General features: G+C 39.4%; 3 protein-coding genes across 4 annotated transcripts; 2 read left to right on the top strand and 1 right to left on the bottom strand.

The window, feature by feature from the left end:
- On the top strand, positions 1-16,176 carry zdhhc5b (zinc finger DHHC-type palmitoyltransferase 5b). 2 transcript variants are annotated; one of them, XR_007036244.1, is made up of 12 exons: positions 1-133; positions 2,293-3,591; positions 4,490-4,611; positions 4,857-5,014; positions 6,124-6,296; positions 6,447-6,549; positions 6,661-6,752; positions 6,898-7,030; positions 7,321-7,429; positions 9,105-9,211; positions 11,335-12,375; positions 13,596-13,732. XR_007036244.1 is itself a non-coding variant. In XM_047352956.1 (12 exons), exons 2-12 carry the CDS (start codon positions 3,443-3,445, stop codon positions 13,699-13,701), a joined length of 2,187 nt encoding a protein of 728 aa, XP_047208912.1. In that variant the 5' UTR covers positions 1-133; positions 2,293-3,442; the 3' UTR covers positions 13,702-16,176. The 2 variants fall into 2 exon arrangements, 1 of the variants encoding a protein (XP_047208912.1); XM_047352956.1 differs by having other exon boundaries at positions 11,335-12,269; positions 13,596-16,176.
- Positions 16,177-16,694: 518 nt separating this feature from the next.
- Positions 16,695-20,809, bottom strand: tmx2a (thioredoxin-related transmembrane protein 2a). Its single transcript, XM_047352957.1, has 8 exons — positions 20,474-20,809; positions 20,272-20,332; positions 19,912-20,025; positions 18,691-18,767; positions 18,234-18,340; positions 17,509-17,574; positions 17,292-17,421; positions 16,695-17,196 (listed from the first exon to the last, which is right to left on the bottom strand). Exons 1-8 carry the CDS (start codon positions 20,660-20,662, stop codon positions 17,038-17,040), a joined length of 903 nt encoding a protein of 300 aa, XP_047208913.1. The 5' UTR covers positions 20,663-20,809; the 3' UTR covers positions 16,695-17,037.
- Positions 20,719-25,546, top strand: si:dkey-6i22.5 (polyamine-modulated factor 1). Its single transcript, XM_047352959.1, has 5 exons — positions 20,719-21,083; positions 22,308-22,413; positions 22,869-22,969; positions 24,802-24,997; positions 25,371-25,546. Exons 1-5 carry the CDS (start codon positions 20,860-20,862, stop codon positions 25,434-25,436), a joined length of 693 nt encoding a protein of 230 aa, XP_047208915.1. The 5' UTR covers positions 20,719-20,859; the 3' UTR covers positions 25,437-25,546.
- Positions 25,547-25,551: the final 5 nt, after the last annotated feature.

Here is a 25,551-nt window from a genome sequence, read left to right on the forward strand (position 1 = left end):
AACGACATGCTAGTTCCTGGATTCCGATGTCGGCCTAGAAAGCAGCTAAGTAGTTTGCTGGTGGCTAACTCAAGGAGGACTTCAACGACCCACACACGCCATAGGAACGACAGCTCAAACCGTCGACATTGGGGTACGTGTTTTGCTGCTCTCTCTTTAATGACTGTTTGGATAAAACTCTACAGTTTCCTCTCGAATCCTCAGTGAAAGCTTCCCGCTGTGAAGCTCTCATGCTAGTCAGATAACTGACGCTAGCTCACTTCTGTAGCTGTGGTAAAAGATCGAGGAGTGTCGCAAAACATTTTCCGAGGCTGGGTAAAAAGCCTGTGAGTAATAACTATATTTATATCACTGTTATTATTACTCACTTGAAATAAAACATGAAACAAGGATTGTTCGAAGCAGTGGTATTTGTGTTTTTATGAGAATCTCCGCCGTGATCAGATTATGGGTAACGTTAGTTGACTAGACTGAATCCTTACGCTCGCCTGGCCTTGCTCCTTTAATATATGGCCTTTAATATATCTCATTGGATCATACGTTTAATCATCTTCTGTTCGGATTTAAACAAAACGCCAGAAAGCTGGTTTCAGTTTGGGAAAAAAGGGCTCTATCTGCCACTTAACGGTGCAGGTTATAGTAGTGACACAACGAGGTCGACATGGAGATTTTAGGATTAACATCCATTATAGTCTGGGTTGGGGGGGATTTGTTGTGGGGCAGATGAGATGATGATCAACAGGAGTATTGACAGTGTCTCGGCCCCAGCTCCTTATTATCTTGTGCAGATGATTGTTGGACAGAGGGGTGTGTCTATCAGACTATCAGATTACAGCGGATCTGCTTTCCGTTGGTTCACGCCACACGGACAAGTTTTTCTTTCTCAGATAAAGTAAATTAGCATGATGTGTGTGTGTGTGTGTGTGTTCCAGATCGTTGTCTCCATGGTGTTTTGCATTTCCAGTATTGGGAGGTGTTTTCTTTTTACTGCCTGAGGGCATTAACGTTGCAGCTGTCATAAACAGCAGGCAGTTGATCAAGTTTATGTTGAAAAAAGTTGGAGCTATTTTTTTAATTGCAGCTTGATCACTGTCTGTCAGTTGGACTATTGTGAAACCAAGCTTACTAGAGCTACTCTCCCAAAACTTTCTAGTAAACTTCACTAAACTAACTGACAGATTGTACTGAGTTTTAAGTATTAAAACCCCTTGAAGTTGAACACATTTTCCCACTTTGTGTATGTTTTGGGGATTTACATTAATGCTAACAAAATAGAGGTGTACATGATTATGACTTGGACAGAAACCGCCGCCTGATTTTGAAAATGTTTGTTCGTATTCATCCCTTTTGAGTCAGTACTTACGAGATCACCTTTCTGTGTAGTAACAGCTGTGAGATTTTTGAGGTCTGTTTCAATTAAGCTTCGCACATCTAGAGATTGAAAGTTTTGCCTAATCTTCTGGGGCAAAAAAGCTCAACCTCGGTCGGTTTCGAGGGAGCGCCCGTGAACATAATTTTTCAAGTCTTGTCATAGATTGGGAATTTAGAAACATTTCCTTGTGGCTGTAGCAGTATGTTTACATTTTTTACCCTCCTGTAAGGTAGAACCTCTGTCCCAGTCTCAAGTCTTTTGTAGCCTCTGGCAGGTTTTCCTTTCAGCATTGCGCTGTATTTAGCTCCAGCATGAATACGTTCCTTGTCCTTGCTGAAGAGAAGCATACCCACAGCATGACGTTACCACCACCATGTTTCACTTTGGGTAGGGTGTGTTCAAGGTGACGTGAGCTGTTAGTTTTCCATCACACATAGCCCATGGCCAGAAAGTTCAATTTTCATCTCACCTGACCAGAGCTTGTTTGATACATGGTTTGTGGCTTTCATCTTGTCACTCATCCACAAAGACCAAATTGGTGGAGGAAACTACTAATAGTTTTCCTTTTAACAGATCCACCACTCTCTTTCTGCAGGTCATGGTGCTGCGCTTGCTTGCTGCTCTGATTATTGCTGTCCTTGGCTGGCCTGTCATTTTAGATTATTTGTATAGTGCTCCTTCGAGTAGTTCCCCCCCACACACAGTGGGGAGCGTTTCAGGAAAATAAGTCGAGACGTTTTTGTGTAATCCTGCTGTCAAACAGCATCAGTGTTGTACAAGAGCCAAGCTAGCTCACTGCTTTTTAAAGCTATAAGTATTTGCATCAATCATGTTTTGCTTTTTTTTTTTTTTTTTCATTTTAGGCTTAGCACATTGATATATTTTTTTGTGCATAATGTGTCATATTACTGTTGTTTCAGGTATCTCCAGCAGCTAAGCCACAGAGCCAGGGGATGAAGGAGGACCTGGAACCAAAGAAAAAAAGAGGGCTGACATGTATCCATCTACATGATACCCAAGTTGTGTGACTTTCTCTCTCTAAGGGATGCAGAATGAGAAAGGGCGGCATTCTGCAGAGTATTTGGAGATGGGCGAGGTCCCTGCTACACCCATCCCAAGCTGAGCACAGTGGCACCTTGCTGAGCTACGCTGGACTTCTTTATGGAATGAGTTGATTCTGTCAAAGTATCAGCAGAGCAACTGAAGAGTCCTCTCTGAAGACTGAAACGGGCTCTTGTTGGATGTTTGGGGGGTTTTCTTTCTCATACTTTGAAAAGCAAGGACATTAATTGTTTAACTCATTTTAAACAACTTCATTCTGGACTTTTGTTTGATGTTGTGAAGCTTCCCACAACTGGCTTAAAGGAGGATTTGTTTTAGTTGATTCTCCCTCCTGCCGTTTCTTCCATCCACCCAGTGCCTAAATAAGCCCTCTTGGGAAGAAGTCATCAGCAGCTGCTGTGCTGAATCCCCTCGCCTGTTCTCCTCCATGTGCTTCTGCTCTCTGCCTGATTGACTACCTCTTTAATTTTCTTTTCTTTTTATACTCCTATCCTCTGATAAGGACAATCAGAACTCAAGCACAGCAACGAACATTTATTTAAACACTGCTCCAGTTTGACTTTTTGCCCTTATTTTCCATATATGCACAGCAGTGTTTATATTGTTGCATTATTGCACCAGATACAGTCACATTAAGCCATAAACAGTAATATTTATGAATTGCATACATATATTTTTGTATTATTTTGCTCTTGTATAGAGATTAAAATTATGCATACAAATTGATTATCTACAAGAAGCTCTGCACATCCAAGTTCTGCGTATTGCTGTTTTTAAAACAGTTTTATATTGGTGTCATGAGACATTTGAAGTCTGCACACAGAGATTCCCTCATGTTTCGACTCAGTCTCTGCTTTGCATAGTGTTGGTTTTCCAGTCTGTAGCCATGGGCGCTCTATTTAAATGCCTAAATCATCATCTTGACCTGTAAAACCCCCTCTTTGCAGTTGATAGAGAGTCGATATCTACCTCCCTCTCTTTTTCCTCCCCTCTCTCTCTCTGTCACTGATGCCCAGTTTCAGTGGTGGGGTGGCTGGGGGAGGAGTAGGGGGCCCAGCTTCTGCTCCCCCACGTCCATTTCGCCCCAGCCGATATGTGCCAGTGTCTGCAGCCATAACTTTCTTGGTTGGGGCCACAACCCTCTTCTTCTGCTTCACGTGAGTATCTATCTATTTATGGAAGCTGTCTTTATTTAAAAAAATATATAATAAAGGTAATTAATTTCAGTAATTCAAATCAATAATTGATACTCATGCTATATGGATTCATTACACACAGGGTGATGTTTGAAGTGTTTATTTTGTTTGATTTACATGATTACGGCTTACAGCTAATGAAAACCCAACAATATGTCATTGCATAAAACTGATCCAAATGAACAGAAATACAAACATTTTGGCCTAGTTAAAAGTATGTAGATGTCTTGTACAGTATTTAGACTCAGTACTTAGTCAAGACCCCTGGATAAGCCTGAGCATCAGTGCGGTGTTTCACGGATTTCGATCAGCCTGTGGATCTGCTGAGGTGTTCATTTATTGGGGACCTTCAGCACGGCTGTTGTTTGGGGTCTCTCATTTTCCTCTTGACAATACGTCATAACTTTGTTTGTTGATGCCATGGTTACGAAACCTAGTATTAGTACGGTTGGCAGTGTGGGTACCCTTCCTGGAAAAAATGAATTCAGCATCTTCATAAAGCTTTTCAGCAGAGTGAAGTATGAAGAGTCTAGGCTTTGTTTTTTCCAAATCATGCAGTATAAAAATGAGCATGTTTTTGAGGTTTCTGTAACTTTCATTTATTCAGAGAGAGAATTCATAAAGCACTATTGCTGTCTGTTCAGCAACACTCCTACAGTGTTACACCGTCACACTTATGAGCTCTACATGTGGTATAAATTTAGCGTCTCTGCAGTTTCAGTGGAGGCGTTAAGGAGTTGATTTGCTTTTCTCAAAGACAGCTCATCAGCTGCTGATGGGGTGTGAAGAATTCATTGGTCTGAATACATTTGAGGAACTGAATTTTTATTTATTTATTTTTTATGAATATTCTTTCCAGATGCCCATGGTTGTCTGAGTACATCTCCGGTGTCATTCCCATCTACATCGCTGTAATCTTCCTCTTCACACTTGCCAACTTTTGCATGGCTACATTCATGGATCCTGGAATCTTCTCCAGAGGTAAGCATGTGGCAGAAAGTGTGTGCACATTCAAATGATGCATTGCCTTCAATGCAAGATAGACAACATAAGTTATTAAAGGTATGGCCGTGACCCACTGGATCAGCATAATGTAGAGCTGGACTATGCAATTCTGGTCTTAGAGGGCCTGTGGCCTTTCAGTTTTAGAGGTTCTCCTGCTGAACACACCTTCATTTTAACAAATGTTGTGTTTACAGTTTTGTTTTTTTGTTTTTTGTCTGCAGCGGAGGAAGATGAGGATAAAGAGGACGATTTCCGCGCTCCGCTCTATAAGACTGTTGAGATCAGAGGCATCCAGGTGCGGATGAAGTGGTGCTCAACCTGCCGCTTCTACCGTCCGCCGCGCTGCTCGCACTGCTCAGTCTGCGACAACTGTGTGGAGGTACGCAACAATATTCTCCCAAATTAGGGAAATTTTGGAGCTCTTTTCAAAAAAGGTTGGACTTTTGATTATGGCCTTTGTTGTTTTTCTCAGTTTATCGTTTATCAAGCTGCCACTCTAGTTTCTTAAGTCTGTACAGTGCTTTGCTAAAGTTTATATCCCTTAAATATTTCCACATTTGACATTTTATGTGATGGACCAACACAAAGTTGTCTGTAATTTTAAAGTGGAAGGAAATAAAGAAAGAAAAAAACCAAAAAACGGGCCAGCATAAATGTCCACACCCCTGTGTGAAAGCCTTATAGAGATTTGCTGCAGTAAAAAGCTGAATGTGTTTTGGCCCATGTCTCTGCTAGCTTAGCAAGTCTACACACTGAAATATTTGTCCATTGTTCTTGGCAATTCAGCTCCAGGTCAGTCAGGTAGAATGGAGAGTACCTGTAAACATTAATTTTTAAGTTTTGCCGCAAATTATTGATTGCATTCAGGTCTTGACTTTGACTGGACCATTTTTAAAACGTAAATATGCTTTGATCTAAATTATTACATTGTAGCTTTGGCTGTATGTTTAGGGCTGTTGTCCTACTGGATGGTGAACCCCCAACCCAGTCTCCAGTAATCCATCTAACTTGGCCTTCATGGTGCTGATGTTCACGACAGTTTGCTAAAAGGAAAACCTCTGGGGCCTTGACACAATACTGACATTAGATTACACACCCTATTTACTAGGTTCCTTCTGAAGGCAAATGCACTGGACTTTATTTAGGGGTATCAGATTAAGGCGGACAATAAAAATATAAGCCACAAATCGTGTCAATTTTGATATTTTGATCACGTAAAATCCCAATAAAATACACTGAAGTTTGAGGTTGTAATAGGACAAAAAGTAAAAAAGCTCCATGAGTATCGGTGCTTAAGCGTGGCATTGCATATATCTCCTTGAAAGTAATTTGAGTATTAATTTTGATATTAAACTCCTGAGATCTGTCCTGTTCTTGGTGATCAATGAGTGAGTCTAAAGGGGTAGAAGCAGAGTGCGTCTCTAGGGTTTCTTAATTGCGCTTGTTCTTCATCCTCTTTCTGTTTACTTTACCCCTTTTTTCTCCCAGGATTTTGACCACCACTGTCCCTGGGTGAACAACTGTATTGGCCGAAGGAATTATCGGTATTTCTTCCTCTTTTTACTGTCTTTAACCACCCACATCATGGACGTGTTTGGCTTCGGCTTGGTTTACGTCCTGCATCAGCGCCAGCAGCTGGACACACCGCATGCTGCTGTTACGTATCCTTTTAAATTGGGATTTTTAAATCAGAACTGCATAATGGGACTGTATTTTTTACCATTTTGATTACTTTTATATATTGTTTTTAATTCTCTTTGTATTTGAGGATTTCTCTGTAGTGTTTTATTCTCCTTAACCTTACCTCCCAGTATGGGTGTGATGTGCATAGCTGGGCTGTTTTTTGTCCCAGTTGCTGGCCTGACTGGGTTCCATATAGTGCTGGTGGCCCGCGGTAGGACCACTAATGAACAGGTACAAGCAAGAACTTAACTTGCATCTATTTCTCTCTTCGACATGTATTTGTTTATTAAATTTTAAAATACCTTTGAGCTGCAACATATTTGTTTTTCTTTCCCACCGTAGGTGACAGGGAAGTTCAGAGGAGGCGTCAACCCTTTCACCAAGGGCTGCTTCAGGAATATTTCCCATGTTCTCTGCAGCCCTCAGGCCCCGAGGTCAGCATATATATATATATATATATATATAAGTGTGGGCTTTCCCTGTGAACAAATTATGTTTGTCAGTGATGCACCACACTGTTTAAACTGTTTAGTGTTTAATTTCTAATAAACGGTGCTTAAATATGTGTAATTGTTAAAGGTACATGGGCCGCTGGTGGAACCGTCAGACAGTAGAAGTACAACCGCCGTTTCTTAGACCGACTCTTACTGAGGCTCAGCTAGAAGCTAAAGTTCTGGATAACGGCATCCAGAATGACCGACACAGCACCAGGGTGAGTCATGCTCATGTTAGCTAACCAAAACCCACAGCTATTATGTAGTTAAATGTGTTTTTATGAAACAGAAATTCGGCCTGTGATCAGGCAGACCTTTGCTTAAAAAAAAAAAACTCTACTTTTTAAAGATGAATTCTGTAATAAATACTCAACCAGGAATTTATGCCTTTTAAACATTATGAATGTTCTTTTACGTTTTAGCAGCCTCATGTTTTCTTTCAGTCACTGGTTTTAATTTAGTTCTGTCATCAGTGTATGCGCTCCCCTAACAACTGTGTCTCCTCTAGTCTAAGAGCAGTCTGGATCAGATGGAGAGCCAGTCAGCTGACACAGAGGCTCCACCTCCTCCGAAGCCGGATCTTCGTTACGCTGGTCTGCCCCGTGCCGACACAGAAGGTTGGAGACTAATTCATTTCAGACATTTGTGGGAATTTCCCTTTTCTTTTTCCTTTCATCATGGAGGAACTTATGCAGACCAGAAACATGACCCCTTGGATGTCAATTATAAAAGTGATTAGTTAATAAGAACTTTAACCCACAGTGCTGTCGTATACGATACCACTGGCAACAAGTTTATGACCAGTTTACTTAGTGTAAAGCACACAATAATCAGTAAGAAAAATACAATTTGCAATAAATCTCAGTCCACTGTGATACACACTACCCAACATGCAAAGACGATGAGCAAATGAATTAGTGTACAGAATATATTCATAGTCAGGAATTGGCACAAGGGTTCATTTCACAAAAACATCCATTTTGCTTTCTTCAGTGAAAAGTTGTAGATGGCAAAGCTTTCAAAAGTAGGGCTGCACAATAAGTTGTAAATAGTGTGTGTCATATTAGTGTTGCAGATTTCGTTGGTGTGTCATGAATTCTCACTTTGTCTATTAATATTATATACAGCCTGTTGAATCGAGTCTCATTGCAGTAGATCCAAACATATTAGTGATACATGTGTAAGTTGCCAAAGGTTAGAAAGACTGTTGGAAGCAATATGATGATGGATGAGCGAGACAGAAGTGGGGGAAGAAAAACATTTATTACACCTCCATTCTCCCCTCACTCGTGAACAAGACCCTGAGATACTTAAACTCCTCCACTTGAGGCAGGAACTCCCCTCCAACCTGAATCACTTGGGTTTTAAATGGGGATTTCCAAACCATCCAATTGCTAGTTTAGAAATAAAACATTATCTGTACAACAATCAATAATATCATCAACAATATCAAACACTTTAGAACTGTCCAAAAATAAAGAAAGACGCAGCTTGTCACACACTGAGTTCGTCTTTCATGACCCTCAAAGAAGAGCTGAGTTTTCACAAAAACCTGATAAATAACCTAGAGAACATATATATTTTAATGGAAGAAGGAAATATTAGGCCTCATTGTGCTTCATTTTGCCACTTCCTATACAACTTTCTCAGAACTTAATGTTTTCTATAAACCGCATCAGATGAAAAATGTTTACACGCACAACAATATTCTGTTCATGCCTTAATTGAAACTCTATTTTAAATAATAAAGTGTAGAAATATGCTGTGCTCCTGAAGAAAAGGGTGACCATAAGGAAACACCAACCACACTTTTAGTGCAACCAGAGTAAAGCTCTGTGTTTTAGACAGAAGCCTCAAAAAGGTTGTAGGCAACAAAGGAAACCGTAGGTGTAGAACTTGAGATATTGTGAATGATTCGACTACACTATTAAACAGAAACATAGACTGCACACAATGCAAAAACAATAATATGAAGGTGTTTTATTATAAAATAAAATCAATAAAACATCGCTGTCGAAATCAAAAACACACTTTTTTTTGTTGAGCTTTTCATATTTGTTTTTAATTTTCACTTAATTCATATTATCCATGCAAATGTAATGCAAATTCTGTTCAGTACACTGACATATGTTTGCTGTAACTCTGGACCTTTTATACACATAACCTGATGTGTATAAAAGGAAGAATTAGGCATAATATGTAGCTTTATCATATATGTAAACGGATAAAGGTGTGTTTTCTAAACTTTACTGCAGCTCCTTTAAGTGCCCTTTTTGCTTCCTCGTCTTGCAGCGAGCAGCTTGTTGTCTGAGGCTCCGCCTACGCCATCGATGTTTAAGTACCGACCAGCCTACAGCAGCCCAGGGAAAAACCACGCGGCTGTCACACACCCAAATAAGGTACATTTGAACTTAAATGCACAGATCCCAAAGCAGTGGTGTAGATTATCCACAGCATGCCATGTGAGGACTGCTTACGAAGGGAACAATACGCTGGGAGAAGAATTAACCGTCTGCTTTTGCTGGTGTTAAAACAGGGAAAAAAATGTTTATGCAGTCTTTAAACTAGATACAAACTTGTTAAAAACTGACAGAAAGATACTTTTACAAAAGTACAGATTTCAGCTGGTTGCATGAGAAGTAGAGCAGAAAAAGTACCTTCCTGTGTTTAAGTGTATTTAGCGGTCTGGAGGCGGTTATATCTGCCTTCTGCTTTCATTTGTAAAATAAATGCCCTTCTTTTTGTTTTTACTTTAAATTGATCATTCAGTGGCCATCGGTTGAGCAGTAAGTCTCACTGTGTGTGTGTGTATTTATATATATATATATATATATATATATATCCCTGGTTGTCTGTGTGTTTGACTGGATCTACCCTCTCCCTTCAGACTGCATTGACTGGAATGTGCAGTTCATCTTTCATATGCATTTGCATTTCCATTTATGTGTTTACACACACAGTGTTTGACATGGAGTCTCAAACCAGTCAATGTTTCTACTTCAGTAGTGTGATGATGGAGTAGAGCACCAGTTAAGCATCCAATGCTCCCCACCACTCTTGTCTTTTTATAATCTGTGCAATAAACTCTTTACATCTCAGTAAATTATATCATCATCAAAAAGTGTACTTGCAATTGTAATTCCATTAAAAAGTGAAATTTATATTTTCCTCCCACACAGAGTGATGTTAGTTAATTTTGATGATTATGGCTTACAGCTAATAAACTCCCCACAGTGCATTTTGTTTCAGATAATTTTCATATTATGTAGGACAGTTCTTTTTAAAAGTGCTTGGTTGGTGCTCATTTTGAATAAATTACTGTCACAGATGCAGCATGGATTGGAGCTGATGTTGAGGAAGCCCAGTGTGATTTTTTTTTTTTTGTATGTGGTTTGGATCAGGCACTTTTGCAGGTCAATGAAGCTTAGTGGTACCATGGCCATTAAACCATTTATTGGTACTTTTGTAAGTGTAGACAGGTGCCAAGTCCTGCTGGAAAATGATATCCGGATCTTCATGAAGCTTGTCAACAGTGGGAAGCATGAAGATCTCTTATGTTGGGACATGAGGGTTCACAGAGGACTTGCACCAGCAGATGACGTTGCTCCAAATCAGAACGAATTGTGGTAACTTCCCAAAGGAGCTAAAGCTACTTGGACTCTGTGCCTTTCTACTCTTCCTCCAGACTGTGATCGTGACTTCCAAATTCAATTAACAATCAGCTTTTAGCTGAAAAGAGGTCTTTGGACAACTAAACAACGGTCCAGGTCTTTTTCACCTTTAGCCGCCATAAGATGCTTCTGACTGTCTCTTTGTTTCAGGAGCAGCTTAACACAAGAAATCAACAGTTTAAGTCCAATTCGCTGGCAGCGTTTGTGTTGGCTTTTCATGAAGTGACTCCAGTCGCTGTCTGCGTCCTGTGAATCTCCCCAAAAAAACCTTTAATGAACTTTGCTTTTTCTTCTCAAGGCTGCTGTTATTCCATTTGCAAGTGCACCGTTTTTACCACACTTCGTCCTTCCACACAACTATCCATTAATATGCTTGGTCGTAGCTGTGAACAGCCAACTTCTTAAGCAATGCTCTTTTGTGGTTTACACTTCTTGTGGAGTCGGTGACTATCTATTGGGCAGCAGTCTTCCCCACAACTTTGTACACCATAATATGGCCATGTAATATTTCTGTATTAATGGTCTTATGTAATAGTCAAGTTTTCAGAGAAGCTGGTTTTGGGTTTTTGTTAGCTGTAAGCCATAATTATTGAAATGATCAGAAATAATACAAATAATTACCTTGAAACACATCACTTATTGTGTAATGACTATATTGGTTTCACTTTTTAAAAATTTAAATCACTGAAATTACTTTAATTTCTAATTTATTGAGATGCACATGTACTTTCTTTATTATTTCTGGGCTTAGATGGAAATTTTCATCACTCAGCTCCCTGTCATTTCATCTCTTTTTCCTCGCCCTCTCTCCTTCTCTACCTGTGGTCTTTTCTCCTCTCTCCTCTCTTCAGATGACCCGCGGGGAGAGTCTTGACTCTCCGTCGCACTCCATCCTTCAGTCCAGTCGCCAGCCTAGCTACCGCTCGGAGCCAAGCAGCCTGGATGGGGCCACAGTGGTGGGAAGAGGTGTAGGGGTGCGCAGAGGGGGAGGGGACAGGGGTGAGGGTCCTGGAGGCCCTGGCGGGATCACTGGTGTGGTGCCAGGGGGCGTGTCAGGTTGCTCCCTGACTGGGCGCTCCTACACCTCCTACCCATCCTCGCTGGTTCTGTCCACGGGGGGCTCACGCTCATCCAGCCTGCGCTCGGCACAGACTGTACATAACCCACTGGCCACGCTCCAATCGGAGGGCACCACAGACACCAGCTACAAAAGCCTAGTCAATCAGACGCCTCGGAATGGCAGCCTGTCCTACGACAGTCTTCTGACGCCATCCGAGAGCCCGGAGTTCGAGTCCGCTGCCCATGAGCTGTCACCACAGAAGCCTCATGTTCCGTACCCCTCGTCGGCTGGAACAGGCCGGTCTGGGGTGGTGTCACCCAGTAACCCGCTGCAGGGCTACACGTCGCCCTTCCTCTCAGCTCAGATTGCTCAGCAGAGGGAGGGGCAGCTGCTCCAGGGCTCTACCACTTTCTCCTCCCCCCATAGGGCCTACCTGCGTGCTATCAGCCCACCCCCTTCCTCCTCCCTTGGGCCTCCCGAGGCCCAGCACCTGCTCCATCATAACCAGGACCTGACTTTCCGAATCCCTCGCATCTCTTCCTCCTCATCCTCTTCCCCTGGGGCTCGCTCACTAGACCCCCCTGTCTCCCCGCCACCTCGCGGCCTCTCCCTCAACAGGTCCCCGATTCACATAGGGGAGACAGGGTCTCAGCACAAGCCTCGGCCTACAGGTGTAGGCATTGTGCTGGGAGGGGGAGGAGTTGGAGGAGGGCAACAGGCTCCACAGTGAGTAGTGATCCGTCACCAGAGTCGTCAGCCTGCCGCTCTTCTACTTTTTCTACTGTTTTTCTTTCCCGGTTTGTGTCAGCCTGTCCCTTCCTTCCTGCTCTGTGTGAGTCTTCCTTCTCCTCCTACATAGTTTACATTCAGTCTGTAATTGTTTACTTGTAACCAATTGGGTTGTTTTTATGGAAATGTAATTTTTTTATTTTATTTTTTTCACTAGTTGGAATCTGTAGCTCAATACTTAAAGCATGCCAGTATATTTTTATTGCTCTCACAGCATGCATTGTTCAGCTGTTTTTTTTCCTGTCCTGTAGTCTGTTGGGACCTTCTCTTGTCTTTCTTTACTCACAAAAGACACTGTGCCTTGCAAAAATATTCACACGTGGAAGGAAATTGATGCATTGTTTTGAACATTTATTTTAAAACAAAATTTTCAAATAAAAATCTGACAAATGTGGCATGCTTCTGTTTTCAGCCCCGTTGAGTCAATAGTTTGTAGAAACACCTTTCGCTGCAGTTACAGCTGAAAGTATGTTCCAGACTGGCTGAAACCTCTGGCCATTTTTCTTTCCACTTCGAGTCAGATTGAATGGAGAGTATCAGTGAACATCAATTCATAACTCTTGCCACAAATTATCCATTTAATTGAGGGTTGGACAATGACTGGGCCTCCCTAAAACATATATATGCTTTGATCTAAACATTAAAGCTCTGACTGTATGTTGTTGTCCTACTGGACAGTGAACCTCTGCCACAGTCTCCAACCTGGGCTTTTTGGTTGCATCTCTGATCAATGCTCTCCCTGACCAGCCTGGTGGACCTGCAGTTGAACAGTGAGATGTTTAACACTGAGAATATTGTTTAATAACCTCATTCTGCTTTAAATTTCTCTGCAACCTCCTCCCTTCATGATGATAATTGTTCACGAATGTTTTCTAACAAACCTCTGAGGCCTTCACAGGACAGCTGAATTCATACTGAGACCAACTTACACAAAGGTGGACACTATTTAGTAATCAGGCAATTAGTTCAACCTTTTATTTAGAGGCATCAGTATAAAGGGGTCTGAAGACATGCTAGTCTATCACCTAAAGTCTCAGTAAAATCCATTTCAGTTAATGGTTATCAAGGGGTATGGATGCTTTTGCAAGGCATTTTATTCATCACATGCATTGTAAAGATTTTGGTGGAGGAACATTTGTTGATTGTATGTTTTGTAAATGTATAAGCCAAGCTTCTCACCTCTGTCTTTCTCCTTTCTTTTTTTTTTTTTTATCCCATCCTCCTCTTCTCCGGTCCTTCCCTTCTGAATGAACGTCCAATCAGAACCACCTCTCGCCCAGTCTTGGCCAATCACACCGCATCCAAACCAGTGGGTGGGGTGAAGAAGGTAACCGGCGTTGGAGGGACCACATACGAGATATCGGTTTGAGTGACGATTTCCCGAGTGATCTATGACAAGGAGGGGGAGAAAAAAAACACATCTTGCACTTGCCTCTTAACCTTAGCTGGAGATTATTCATGACCGAAAGCCTCTGAGGAACGGCTCTTCTGCTGTGGACTCCAGGAGACGGCTTGTCTGGTACTCCTTTTATCTTTGTAACGGCACTGGCCAATCTTCTCGGCCTGCCTTTCAGTTTTGAACAAAGAGAAACTCGGGGCTGATTCATCTCTCACTGGAAAAGTTCCCTCCATTTTTACCACTTTGTGAGCAACAGACTGACATGACTGCGTCATCACGGCTGGGTACAAATACGTCTAGCAAACTCACACACCTATTCCACAACCCAGTATGTTGCTTTGGTACAAGTATTGAGAAGAGTGTCCAACACTTAAGGAAAAGGCTATTTTAAATTTAAGAAGGTAGGGTTGACCAAAAGAAACATCTGCACGGACCACACAGATGGATGAGTCCAACCTATAAACAGTATCATTTAACTTTTGTATTTTGTTTTAAATATCGTTTTATATAAATGTAAAAAAAAATCAGATTATTATAGAGTGAAAATGTCAGATATTGCAGATAATGGTGGCAGATGTACTGTATGTAATTAATCATGAAAGCTATTTCAGATCAGTTGCCTGTTTTTTCTTTTTTATTATCTTTGATGGCTGCATCAGCCACTTGCAAGCTCTTGTTGGAGTTTTTTTTTTTTTTTGTCATCCAAAGACAGAGATGATCATTGCTGGACAGCAGGAGCAGCGAAGAATAATCAAAATAATTTTTTTAAGAACGCAAAAAGAAATTTTAATCCCCACAGTCGCAGCACAAGCATCTTTGTGGAATGTACGCTGTAACGTTTATGCTAGAAGCATTATGCAAAATCTGTTTGTAGCTTTAAGACCATTTTATGTCTACTTTAGTGTTTTTCTTCATTTTATTTTCCCATATTTTCTGTAAACTGTCAGTTTTAAACGCTAGCGAACATATACTTTTTAACGAATGTTTAGCCAAATAGAGAGCAGAAACGGAAGGGCTTATTTATTTCACCAGGAAAAAAGATTCTGCACTAATTAAATCAGCAGAAGACGTCTGAAAACCTTTTGTTAATAAAAGTTGATGCAAGATGCCACTAAATGGATCAAAGAGACACTTGTTGGCTTTTTTTGTTGATTTTATTTTATTTTTTTGTCTTGAGACCTTTTAGAGTGATTAGGCATGGGCAGGTAGGAAATTCTCACGGTTTAACATATACTACAGTTTCACAATATTACCACAAAAATATATACTATGATTGGTTTTATTTAAAACACAAGAGTAACAATTATTTTAACTGCTTTGATTTTATTACATAATTAAGCTCAGAATTATTCGTAGCCCTGGCAGATTCATATTGAAAATAGTTTTCATTTAACCTGACAGCAAATGAGACGGGCATCCCTCAATAACATCAAATAATGTAAAAGAAGGATCAATTTGAAAACAAATTGCAGTTTTTATTTACATAATAAATACGGTGTATCAAAAATTACTCTCACCCATCTCAGTAAGGAAGTGAAATAACTATTTGCATTTCAGCAATCCTTACAGCAAACCTATAATTGCTGACCAGTGTTTTTGCTTGTGTTCATGAGTATTTTGTCGATTCATCTTTAGTGAAAAGCTCCACCTCTTTGAGGTTGGAAGGCCTCCTTCCCAGCACCCTCATTTTTTAGCTCCCTCTACAGATTCTCTTATCAGATTCAAGTTGGGACTCTTTAAAACATTAATATTACTTCTTGTCAAAAGAAACATGTCGGTTAAATTAATTTAGGATTTAGAAGGTTGAATTAAACGCCTGCTCAATTTAGTATTTGTTTTCTGCTAAATGTGCATTTTGTCCAGAACATTGCATGTTTTTAAGCCTTCATTCTCTTTATACAGTAACACTGGGAGTTCAGAAAGCTGATATTGGCTTAGTTATTCAAGCTATCTGCTCAGGTAGCTAACCTGCTGTCAGCTGCTTTAACAGTTTTGGATTCCTTGAAAGCACATACCACTTTGTGTTTATGAACAGTTAAATTTATCTTTTCTGTAAGTCAGGGAATATTGTACAACCTTCTTTTAGCCAGCTGACCAGCAGTGCACAGCAACGGATGGGGGAGGATGGTGTTACTTAAAGCTTTAAACAGGCAGAGAAAACTGGTCACTACTTCTTTCTACTTTAAACTGTAGGAACATAATGGAAAGTGGAGCATTTCTGAAGCTATAACTGTTTAATAGATTGGTATACCTTTCATGTCATAGACCAGCCCATGCCTAATGGTGACTCCAGTTTGCTTTTAATTTTTGTATCCTATTGAGAAGTGGCTTAGAATTCTTTGATTGGCTCATTTATTTTGAATTTTTGTTGTTTTCCCTCAGCTATGTTGAGGAAAAATGTTTGTTGCTCTGGGCTAGGCTTTGCAGAGTTTTTAATTTATTTTTTTTTAAAAATTTCTGTCAAAGGCCCACAGCAGTGTTTGCAGAAAAGTGTCGAAACTGTGTGAATGTGGCACATCTTTATGAGGGAGATGAACACTTTAAGCACGAGTATCAACCGACCCAAACAACTATGTTGCGAGTTTCCCACCCAACCAGGCTACATCTTTGGCGTGCGTCTGTTTTGTTTTGGTCACATTGGCTGCTTCACTTGTGTGCATTCTTGTTATTGTCAGTTCCCACCATGTTCACGTGCGGGTGACAGAAACTAACATCATTAATGGCACAACCGAAGAAAAATCCCGTTGCTTCTCACTGCACCGGCCAGGGATCACAGCCGCTAAGTTATCTGGGAAATATGTGCGTGTAGCAAGTGTGCTTCTTCGTAAGATTAATTGTGGGTTGTGACGGATGGAATGAGTTTCACAAATATCTGTAGTGAGTATATGAGATACATTTCCAAAATGGCCTTATAAAGAATTTTTAAGAAGATGTCCTCTCAGAATAAAAGGTGAAACTTTAAATGTGTTGAGTCTTGTTTTACTTTGGATTTGTAATATGACAAAGTAAACAGTCTGTTTGATGAATACAGGTAGCAAACATTCACATGCAGCTAAGAAATCAAACAAAAATCCTAAAAATGTATTTTCTTGAATAACTTAAAATGTCCCCACACTTCTTGATTTTGGTACACTTTAACAAACGTGTTGCATTAAGACTTGGTTCATGTTCCAGCTTTTTGGGCTTTGATTCTCCCTGTACTTTCTGAACTGAGCCAGCCTAACTCCATTCCATAATTTTTCTGAATTTTAACCAAAATGCAACAAGTAACAAAACTGAGTGGATCCTGTTGCTTGCTGATTCCCTTCATTGGTCTTTCTTGCTCTCTGTTGACTGTTCCACTTCGTTGGATTCCTGCTGAGGCTCTTCGCTGCCCTCTTCTGTCTGAGAACAGTTCTGCTTCTTGTTCAGCTTCTTGGATTTTTGGAAAAGCTCATTCAAGTTGAACTCTCGAATAATGTTCTCCTGTGAGTGAAAATGGGTGTTCTAGTTAACTTTGTTTTGTGTTAGCCAGTGACAAACAGGAAGTGTGCATTTAAAAAACACGAGTATAGACAGACCTCATTAAAGGTCCAAGACACGGCTCTCCCTTTGTTGTCCACCATTGGACGTCTCATAACTTCCCGTCCTCCTTGAAAAAGCAGCAGTGACGGCAGCTGCTTAGCCAGAGGAGATGTGCTCACCCTGTACCTAAAAGGAACAAATCTCTGGATAAATATTACAGCATTAAGGTGGAAATTAAAAGATCTGAGCGAAGACAAAAAAAAAAAAGATCACCTCTGTGAAATCTCTCCATACCGACCAATGTCCACCTTCCCAAACCGGAGTCCAGCGCAGTTGTATCTGTAATAATACCCCCCACAAAGAAATAAAAATGAGACCGAAGTCTGACTTTCAGCCATTTATGTTAAAAAAGGGTCAATACCACATACCTAGGAATAAAAAATAGTTCTTATATGCCTATTTAACAGAAGTCATTTCATAGGTCTGGAGATGTTCATTTTAAAGGTCACAAAAATGTTAAGAAGATTAAAACTCTCAAATATAAGGAAAGAGATGTCAAGTAGGAGTCCACACACTTATAACATTGGGAAGCCAGAAGTAGTACTCATGAAACATTTGTACACTGTCAGGAGGGCATGGTACAAAAAAAGTAAATTTACTGTTTGCATGCCTGCAGTTAGATGAAGATCGTCAGGACAGACCACAAAAGCTGCTGGTGAAATGTTTTATGGAAGGATCAGACCGAAATGAAACATTTGGATCTTTTCTATGGAACAACAATTCCAAAAAAGGTTAACAGGTTGGAGTGGGCAAGTCTTTGGGTTCATATTAAATGAAGTGTTTATGTGAGCAAATCTACTTGCGTCACAAAGTTAAAGCTGCTTTATTCAGATGACACAGCAAGGTCTTTTACTGATGATTCTAGTTGCATTTGAAAATATACCTCGACATCTCCAGGTGGCTCAAAAGCTACTAATAAGAGTAAAGTAATTTCTCACTTTAGAGAAAGGTTGGCAAAGATGGGAGCGAACGACTGGCAGTCAGAGGACCAGTTAGCATAGAACTCAACAATCCAGGTGATGCGACCGTCCCTCTGCAGCTCCTCCTGATGATGCAAAGATGTGTTTAAAAAAAAAAAAAGACCACCAATGAGACATTCTTCATCCTTTACTCTCAGATCAGCCTACTATTATCAGTTATGAAGTTTTAAATTAATAGTATTGAAAATATTAGTATATTACATTCAGTTAATTACTCCCCCTATATATAGCCAAGTTAAACATTGTGTCCTTACTACATTGCATATAAATACTTTATCACCTCATTAAGATGGATGTCAAATATTCTTGTGAAATGACAGAACTCAATTTAATTTAGGTTAACACAGCCATGAGATGTTAGTGTACATAAATATGATTTCTTAGATAAAAAATAAAATACGAAAAAAAAACTCACATCTATGGTTTTGTCACTGAAGTACTTTATGTACTCTGGGCCCATGTAGAGAGGAGGCTTACACGTCATGACAAATGCTGCAGATAAAGAAGGAAATTTAATGAAAACGTGTGAATACTTATAAGTACAATTCCTAGAGCTGATATGTAATTTACACGAAACATGGATTTTGTGTTGTTTGGTGTGTTATTCGGCTTTATTTTGCCAAATGAAGGAAAGTGTTTGAACAGCAGACATGTCTTAATAAATCAGATGTTTTATATAAAACTCAGGTAGGATAATTAAAGTGATAAAACTGGAAGGACAGGCAATTGTGGGATTTGTTGTTAAGGATGAGGAATTACAGGAAACTTGGATTTAACACACAAAAGTTTGAAACATTTTCAAGCAGGTTTCCAAGCCTAAAACGCTAACGACACTAATTGTAGAGGTGTAAAAAGCCCTAAAATACAGCATCACAGCTCCTCTAATGTACTCATAATCGGTCATGAGATGCTTTAAGACGATCATTCTGCCAGCAGTGTTTGTTGTCAACAAGCTCTGCTTTAATCTTATAGAAAGCCCACGGTTCAAGTTGAAGTCCCAGGAGAGTTTAGCAAACTCAGTACATTTATGTTTGTGATGGTAGGGCAGAAAAGCTTTTTTGATCCTAAACAATCTAAAAAATGAATTCCTGTATCACTGTACAGAGTATAGGCCTGTATATCTATTTGTTTGTTTATTAACTGTATGTTCTAGCTTGTTGAACTTAGGGAAACCTGTAGCTTAAGCTGCATTTTTGAAGGTATTTTTCTTTATTATTTATTAATTCTTAGAACTGGAAGAACCTATGCACCATTTAACCTAAGTTCCATTTTTGAAGCTTTTTATCCACTTATTTATGTCTCTCTTCCATAAAACTATTTTATGTCACAATGTGGATGTGGCTCTTTCTTTGAGCAGGAGAGAAAGTGGTGGATTTGTTGTTCTGTGGTTATGTGTGTTTACAATACACTGATAGAAGTTCTCCATTTTGGAGGGGGAGAAAGATGATTTGTTAGTCCTGAAAAATAAATGTTACATTTTTGATATAGAAGAAATGTTAATTATCTGCCATATCTGAGGGAATCTGATAACCTACAGGTTCGATATAGGAACATTATTTTCTCATGATTATTCATTATAATGCAGATCCATGAGGAGGGAAGGTGGTAATTTGCTAAACTCTAAAAAATGACTGACCTACACACAGGGCAAGGTAGAGGATGCCAAGCCGAATGTCCATTCTGAAGAAAAGGATTACATTGGCCACTTTGCTGAACATGAACAGGTTGCCTATGTGCTGCTCCAGTGTTACTGCAAAAGAGAAGAATCATTGACTGAACCATGTGGGGGAAAATCCTTCAGAATGCCAAGGAAGGTCAAATGAGGGTGGGATTACTCTGCACCTGTAATGTTTAGACAACAAAGGCAGGATTTCAGGGAATTACTTCCTGGATGCGGCCTGGTCTCAGGTCAGTGATTCCAACTATCAGCTTATGTTATAATCACATAAATATAAATATGTAACGTTTAGGATAAAAAATAAAGAATTGGACTTACTTGCTCTTCTATTCTTCATCATCACAATTGCACTCAGAAACATGAGTATCTCCACTTCTCTCTGGTCAAAAATAATTAAAATATAAACAGTCCAATTGACAAGTGAGACGTGCTTCTCTCATCTGTTCGTTGCTAGGCTACCTCCACTATATTTAATAGCATGTAGCAGCGCAGATCCAACCCCCTCTCCCACCATGCTCACCCAGTCGAAGTCGCAGGAGTTGCCGTCCTCCCGGTCGGTCGCTAGGTGCTCACACAGTCCGGGAGTCTTTCGGAGCACCAGGAAAGCGACGGTCATGAGGAGCGAAATTATATAGTAGGGTTTCAGCAGCCATTTGTAGATCTGCGGTAGATGGTACAAGAATGCAAACACTCCTGTGATTAACCCCATGTTAGAGGAGACAGCCCTCCTGGACAGTCCACGGGTGAAATGAAATGACAGCTGAGGCGCCTGGGTTAAACTGCGCCTGCGCGTACAACACGACACGTCTTCCGCTTGTACGTTTTTTGTGGGCACAGTGGCTTGCCGTAGAATTGGCGGGTACTTCCAAAAAAAAAAAAAAAAAAACGTAAACAAAGCTGAGTGAAATGGAGGTACAAAACGTTTCAGGAGAAAATGAAAATGTAAAGCAAAAAGAAAACGACTCTTGCGAAGAACAGACTGATGCGGCCGCCAGAGAAGACGTTTCGTCAGCGGGCTCCAAGGCTGAGTCTGGCAGTAAAGCAGCGGAGACGACTGCTCGGTACAACCGGCTGAAGCTGTTCGACAAAGTAATTCAGAAAAGCCTGAACAGATTTATAGAACATGCCAGGTAAGATCAGCCAGTAAACCTGTCGAAGAAAATAACACTACGACCATGCTCTCTGCTACAGTTAATTGATACAAAGAAGAACAATTAACTGTAAACTTCCGTTACTTTCTTGTGTCCTACCTCCCTTCTTTCAAAGCATTCTACCTTGTGTACATCCAGATTTCTTGCTTCCTTGCGTCCTAGACCATTTCCTTCCTTCTGTCCTTCTTTGTTATCCATGTTCTTTCTTTTTTCCTTACTTTATTCTGTGTGCCTTTACCTATCTTCCTTCATGTGTCTTTCCTTCCTTCTGTATGTCTTCCCATCCTTATGTCTTACCCCCTTCTTTCTATTCTTTGTTCATTCCTTGTGTCCTACCTCATTTCCTTTCTTCCATCCTACCTTATATCCTGCCTCCCTCATGTTCTTTCCCTTTTCCTTCCTTTCTTACTTGTGCCCTTACTCTTCTTCCTGCTTGTCTTTCCTTTCTTCCCCTTGGCTTCCTATCTTTGTGTCCTACCTCCCTTCTTTCTCTCGATCAGTCTTTCCCTGTGTCTTTCCTCCTTTCTTTTCTTCCATCATTCATTGTGTCCTCTCTTCTTCCTTCCTTTGTCATTTTTTGTTCTTTGCTTTCTTAGTTGTGCCCTTAATTGTATTCCTCCTTGTCTGTCCTTCCTTCCTACTTGCCTTCCATCATTGTCTCCTACCTCCCTTCTTTCTGCCTTTCCTCCTTCTGTTCATTTTCCTCTGATACCCCTAAATAAATCCCACTGCCACCAACTTCCTTCAAAAGTCACCTTAATTGTAAATAAAGTCTACCTGTCTGTAAATTAATCTCAGGATGAATCCAACTGTTTTGTGAAGGCATCAGAGGTTTGTTAGAGAATCCTACCCCCCTGAACACACCACACAGGTCAAGGATAGTGTGCCAGCAAGGCTTAACTTATAAAAGTAGTGAATTGACCTGGAGCGCAATTTAGTTGTTTTAACAATAAAAAATGAAATTATTACACATCTTTGCAAATTCTTTTAACTCCTTACAACATGTGTCATCAATAATAAGAAATAAACAACATATCTGCCTATTAAAATTACAGAAAGATCATCTTTACTTACCATTGACCTCTTTTTGTCCAAAGCGAATTACTCAAACATGTCTTGTTACTTATAACCCAGATACAACAACATATTACAAATCAGATGTAAACAAAGCAACTTAACGGGGCTGACATGTCTCTCCTGCAGTTTTAAGGTATTTGCCAGCATGTTTCTTCCGCTGTACAAGAACAATGTTAAGAGGATGGAGGAAATTCACAAGCTGTTTACAGATGTGCTGCAGAAATCCATACAGGTGAGAAGCACAATGTGCAGCAGACATCTTATTTATTGTTTGATACACACAACAACATGTGATGTTCAGCCATACATTTTTGGATTTTCAGGCTGTCTACCTCAGTATATTTAATCTTAAACAGAGTTATTTAACTTCTTTTAGGGACACGTGACAGAAAGAATAGTGTGTCAAATAAATTGTGTCATGATTGAGAATAAATGTATTTGTTGTTGCCTTGAAACGAGGAGTGAAGAAGAGGCCATGCCAGTGAACTCTGGTTTAATAAAACAACAAAATTCTCTCATTGTTTGTTGGTTTTCTTTTTAAAATGTAAATTTTCGGGAAAATTGAAAAACTTAACACTGTTGGAGTCCTCAAGTCCAACCAAATAAAAATTTATTTCATTTCAGTATATTTCAGGTCTTTATGTGATGAGGTACCTAACTTCCACTTATGTCTCTCTTCACATTTAGGAGGACATCATACAACTAATGCAGGAAGGCAAGTTTGAGTCCAAATTTAATGAGCTGGACAAGCTGGAAAATGAGGCCAAGGACAATCCAGACCCTGCATGGTCAGTATACAACAATAGAAAATCGTCAATTTCCAAAACCTTCCGTTTGTAGCTCACATATTCATCTAAATATGCTCAAATCCTCGCTGTAAACTCACCTCCTGGTGTTTTTTATGTTTAATTACTATCAGTTGTTCACATAAAAGTAAAAAGTGAGAATGCAGAATAATATTTAACAGTTTGGAGATTTGAATTTAGCTTACTGAAATGAAAAATAGAGTGAAACTTGGTAGTTTGATTGGAGTGGGCATAATAATTTGCTTTGCAATTGTTTGTCAACAACTGAGAACCAACTTCTTGTCAAACTGATAGTAAGATAGATAGTAAAAGAAAGTATACATAAACACATTTACTTAATAAACACATTTTTTAAAATAAAAACAAGAAAAGGGAAATAATATACTCAAAAAAACACAGCACATATAAAGATGATTTAAAAATACTAATAAAGAAACAAAATCCATTAAAAAACTGCCTGTAAATAAAATATAGTGAAAAAAACATAGTAGTACATAGAAAATACAAGTAGTTATGTATACTGTATTTGATTTATTTATGTGGTTTACATAACTACTTAAAAGTTTTAAAAATAAATAACTTTAAAGAAATACTTAAGTATAAAAATCTTAAATATAAAGATGAAAAAGTACATTAAAAAAGTTATAAATAACATAATTTTATAAACTTGTAAAAACTGCCTTAAAATATGAATAAAATAAATGGTAAATGTACAGGAGACACATTAAATAAATACATGTATGCAGACTTATGGGTACTTTGCACAGAGCTGGCGAGGGGACATGGCGGAATGTTTTTCTTTTGCGTCCCCACGCAATAGTTTTGCGTTCGCTCGCAAAAGTTGTAAATCGCCTTGAGAAAGATGTGCATTTTGGAACAGCAGCACAGACGACAAACTGCTCACAAAACAAACAACACTGATATGTCATTGGCATGGATTATTTGTCATACGCAGGTTAACATGCAGTCAACAATGCGATTAAATGCTTAAGATAAGAAGAACCGTTCAAATCACTATAAAAACAAAAGCACTAATGGCGTGCAAAAAAGAACACATCATGCAGCAGCAATAAGCAAATAAAGTGGCACAGATGTGGTTTCGTGCAGCATTATTGCCAGAGTTCAGTAGTTTGACAGCTTTTGGATAATAACTGTCTTTAAGTCAGATTGAAGATCCTTTTATTTAAGGCTTATTTCAAAATAAAACTCAATAAATCTCAAAAATGGGTGTAGTGTTTGTTCCATTTTTGCAGTTGTCTGGTTTAGAAACTATCCCACAAAGTATTGCGAAATAACGCAAAGACTATTGCGTGGGAACGCAACAGGTATTGTGAGCGAATGCAAAAGTATTGCATAGGGACGCAAAAGAAAAAACAAAACATCCCCCATCTCCCTTTGCGGGCTCCGTAACTTTGAAACCCATAATTCAGCGAAAAATAAATAAATAAATCTCTTCAGAAGTGAAAAGTTTATTGAATTAAGTTGACTTAACTGGAATCTCTAAATTCAAATAATGAGGTATGCCAGATTACTAAAGGCATGCCCTTTTTGTTGTTCTTCTCTGTTCATCCTACAATAACATTTTGGTTTTACTCCTTCAAAGAGTTATTCAGGTTTTGTTGTTCAGACTCACTTAAAAAATGCATTTCATCCATTCATCTATTTTTAATAGCTGCTTGTTTTTACTAAGGGTTGTGGGGAGCTTTGATATAATACGACAAACTTGGGGGAAAAAATGTAAAAAGTTTTCTTAATCAGTATTGAAGGTGAAAGCGTTTTGGTGTCTCTTTTTTTTTTCAACTTTTCTCTATAAGGCGACCCAGTGGAGTTCCTGAGCAGGACTTCTGCAGCTTTTTGATGCCATACTATCAGAAGCAAAAGGCCTACATGAAGCTGGAGCTGAAAAGGATTCGAGCAGAAAACGCTGCACTAGCAGAGAGGGTTGGGGCTGGCAGAAAAAGCATTGCTCAGACTGAGCAACGAATTTCTACAGCTGTGGATGAGTGGAAGGTAAGACAAAAGGCAATATGCAAGAGACTTGAAATACTGACAGGTTGCAGCGATGAGAGTTCATTGTAGTTATGATAAGTATGATGTCCCTGAGGGGTGTCTTTTTGCACAGCCTATTTAGATCACAGATAAAAGTTGTAGTTTATTGTTTCTACTCCATTTCTTACCATGCATATTTACAAGGCAGCCGAAACTTTAAAAAAGACGTTTGAGGCATTACTAAAACTAAGCATTGATGTTTGTACGAAATTCTTTTTTCTGGTTTATTTATTTGTAAATGTAATAAAAACCACTCAAATGTAACAGTTAGGTTAAAAAGTAAAGGTTTTAATCATTACTGTTCATTTTTTATGTTTGTTTTTGTCGTTTTTAGGCAACAGTGACCGAATTTGAAACACTGGCCTCTTCCCTTTGCCCAGCTCATGTGTTTGATGAGTGACTCTTTTTTTGTATTATTTTGTTTCACATGCTATTTAAAATGTATGTATATATATATGTGTGTGTGTGTGTGTGTTTGCCGTTTGAAAATAAACGAAACATTACAAGTCAGTATT

The sequence above is a fragment of the Girardinichthys multiradiatus genome, chromosome 23 (genome assembly GCF_021462225.1).
Source record: "Girardinichthys multiradiatus isolate DD_20200921_A chromosome 23, DD_fGirMul_XY1, whole genome shotgun sequence".
NCBI classification, from domain to species: domain Eukaryota; kingdom Metazoa; phylum Chordata; class Actinopteri; order Cyprinodontiformes; family Goodeidae; genus Girardinichthys; species Girardinichthys multiradiatus.

Coding starts and splice junctions, on each gene's coding strand:
- zdhhc5b (XM_047352956.1), top strand. CDS start 3,443: ATGCCCAGTTTCAGTGGTGGGGTGGCTGGGGGAGGAGTAGGGGGCCCA. Junction 3,592..4,489: donor ACCCTCTTCTTCTGCTTCAC/GTGAGTATCTAT, acceptor TATTCTTTCCAG/ATGCCCATGGTTGTCTGAGT. Junction 7,430..9,104: donor GCCCCGTGCCGACACAGAAG/GTTGGAGACTAA, acceptor CTCGTCTTGCAG/CGAGCAGCTTGTTGTCTGAG.
- tmx2a (XM_047352957.1), bottom strand. CDS start 20,662: ATGGGGTTAATCACAGGAGTGTTTGCATTCTTGTACCATCTACCGCAG. Junction 18,768..19,911: donor CTACCTTGCCCTGTGTGTAG/GTCAGTCATTTT, acceptor CTTTATCTGCAG/CATTTGTCATGACGTGTAAG. Junction 17,575..18,233: donor TTTGCCAACCTTTCTCTAAA/GTGAGAAATTAC, acceptor GTATTATTACAG/ATACAACTGCGCTGGACTCC.
- si:dkey-6i22.5 (XM_047352959.1), top strand. CDS start 20,860: ATGGAGGTACAAAACGTTTCAGGAGAAAATGAAAATGTAAAGCAAAAA. Junction 21,084..22,307: donor AGATTTATAGAACATGCCAG/GTAAGATCAGCC, acceptor TCTCTCCTGCAG/TTTTAAGGTATTTGCCAGCA. Junction 22,970..24,801: donor GACAATCCAGACCCTGCATG/GTCAGTATACAA, acceptor TTTCTCTATAAG/GCGACCCAGTGGAGTTCCTG.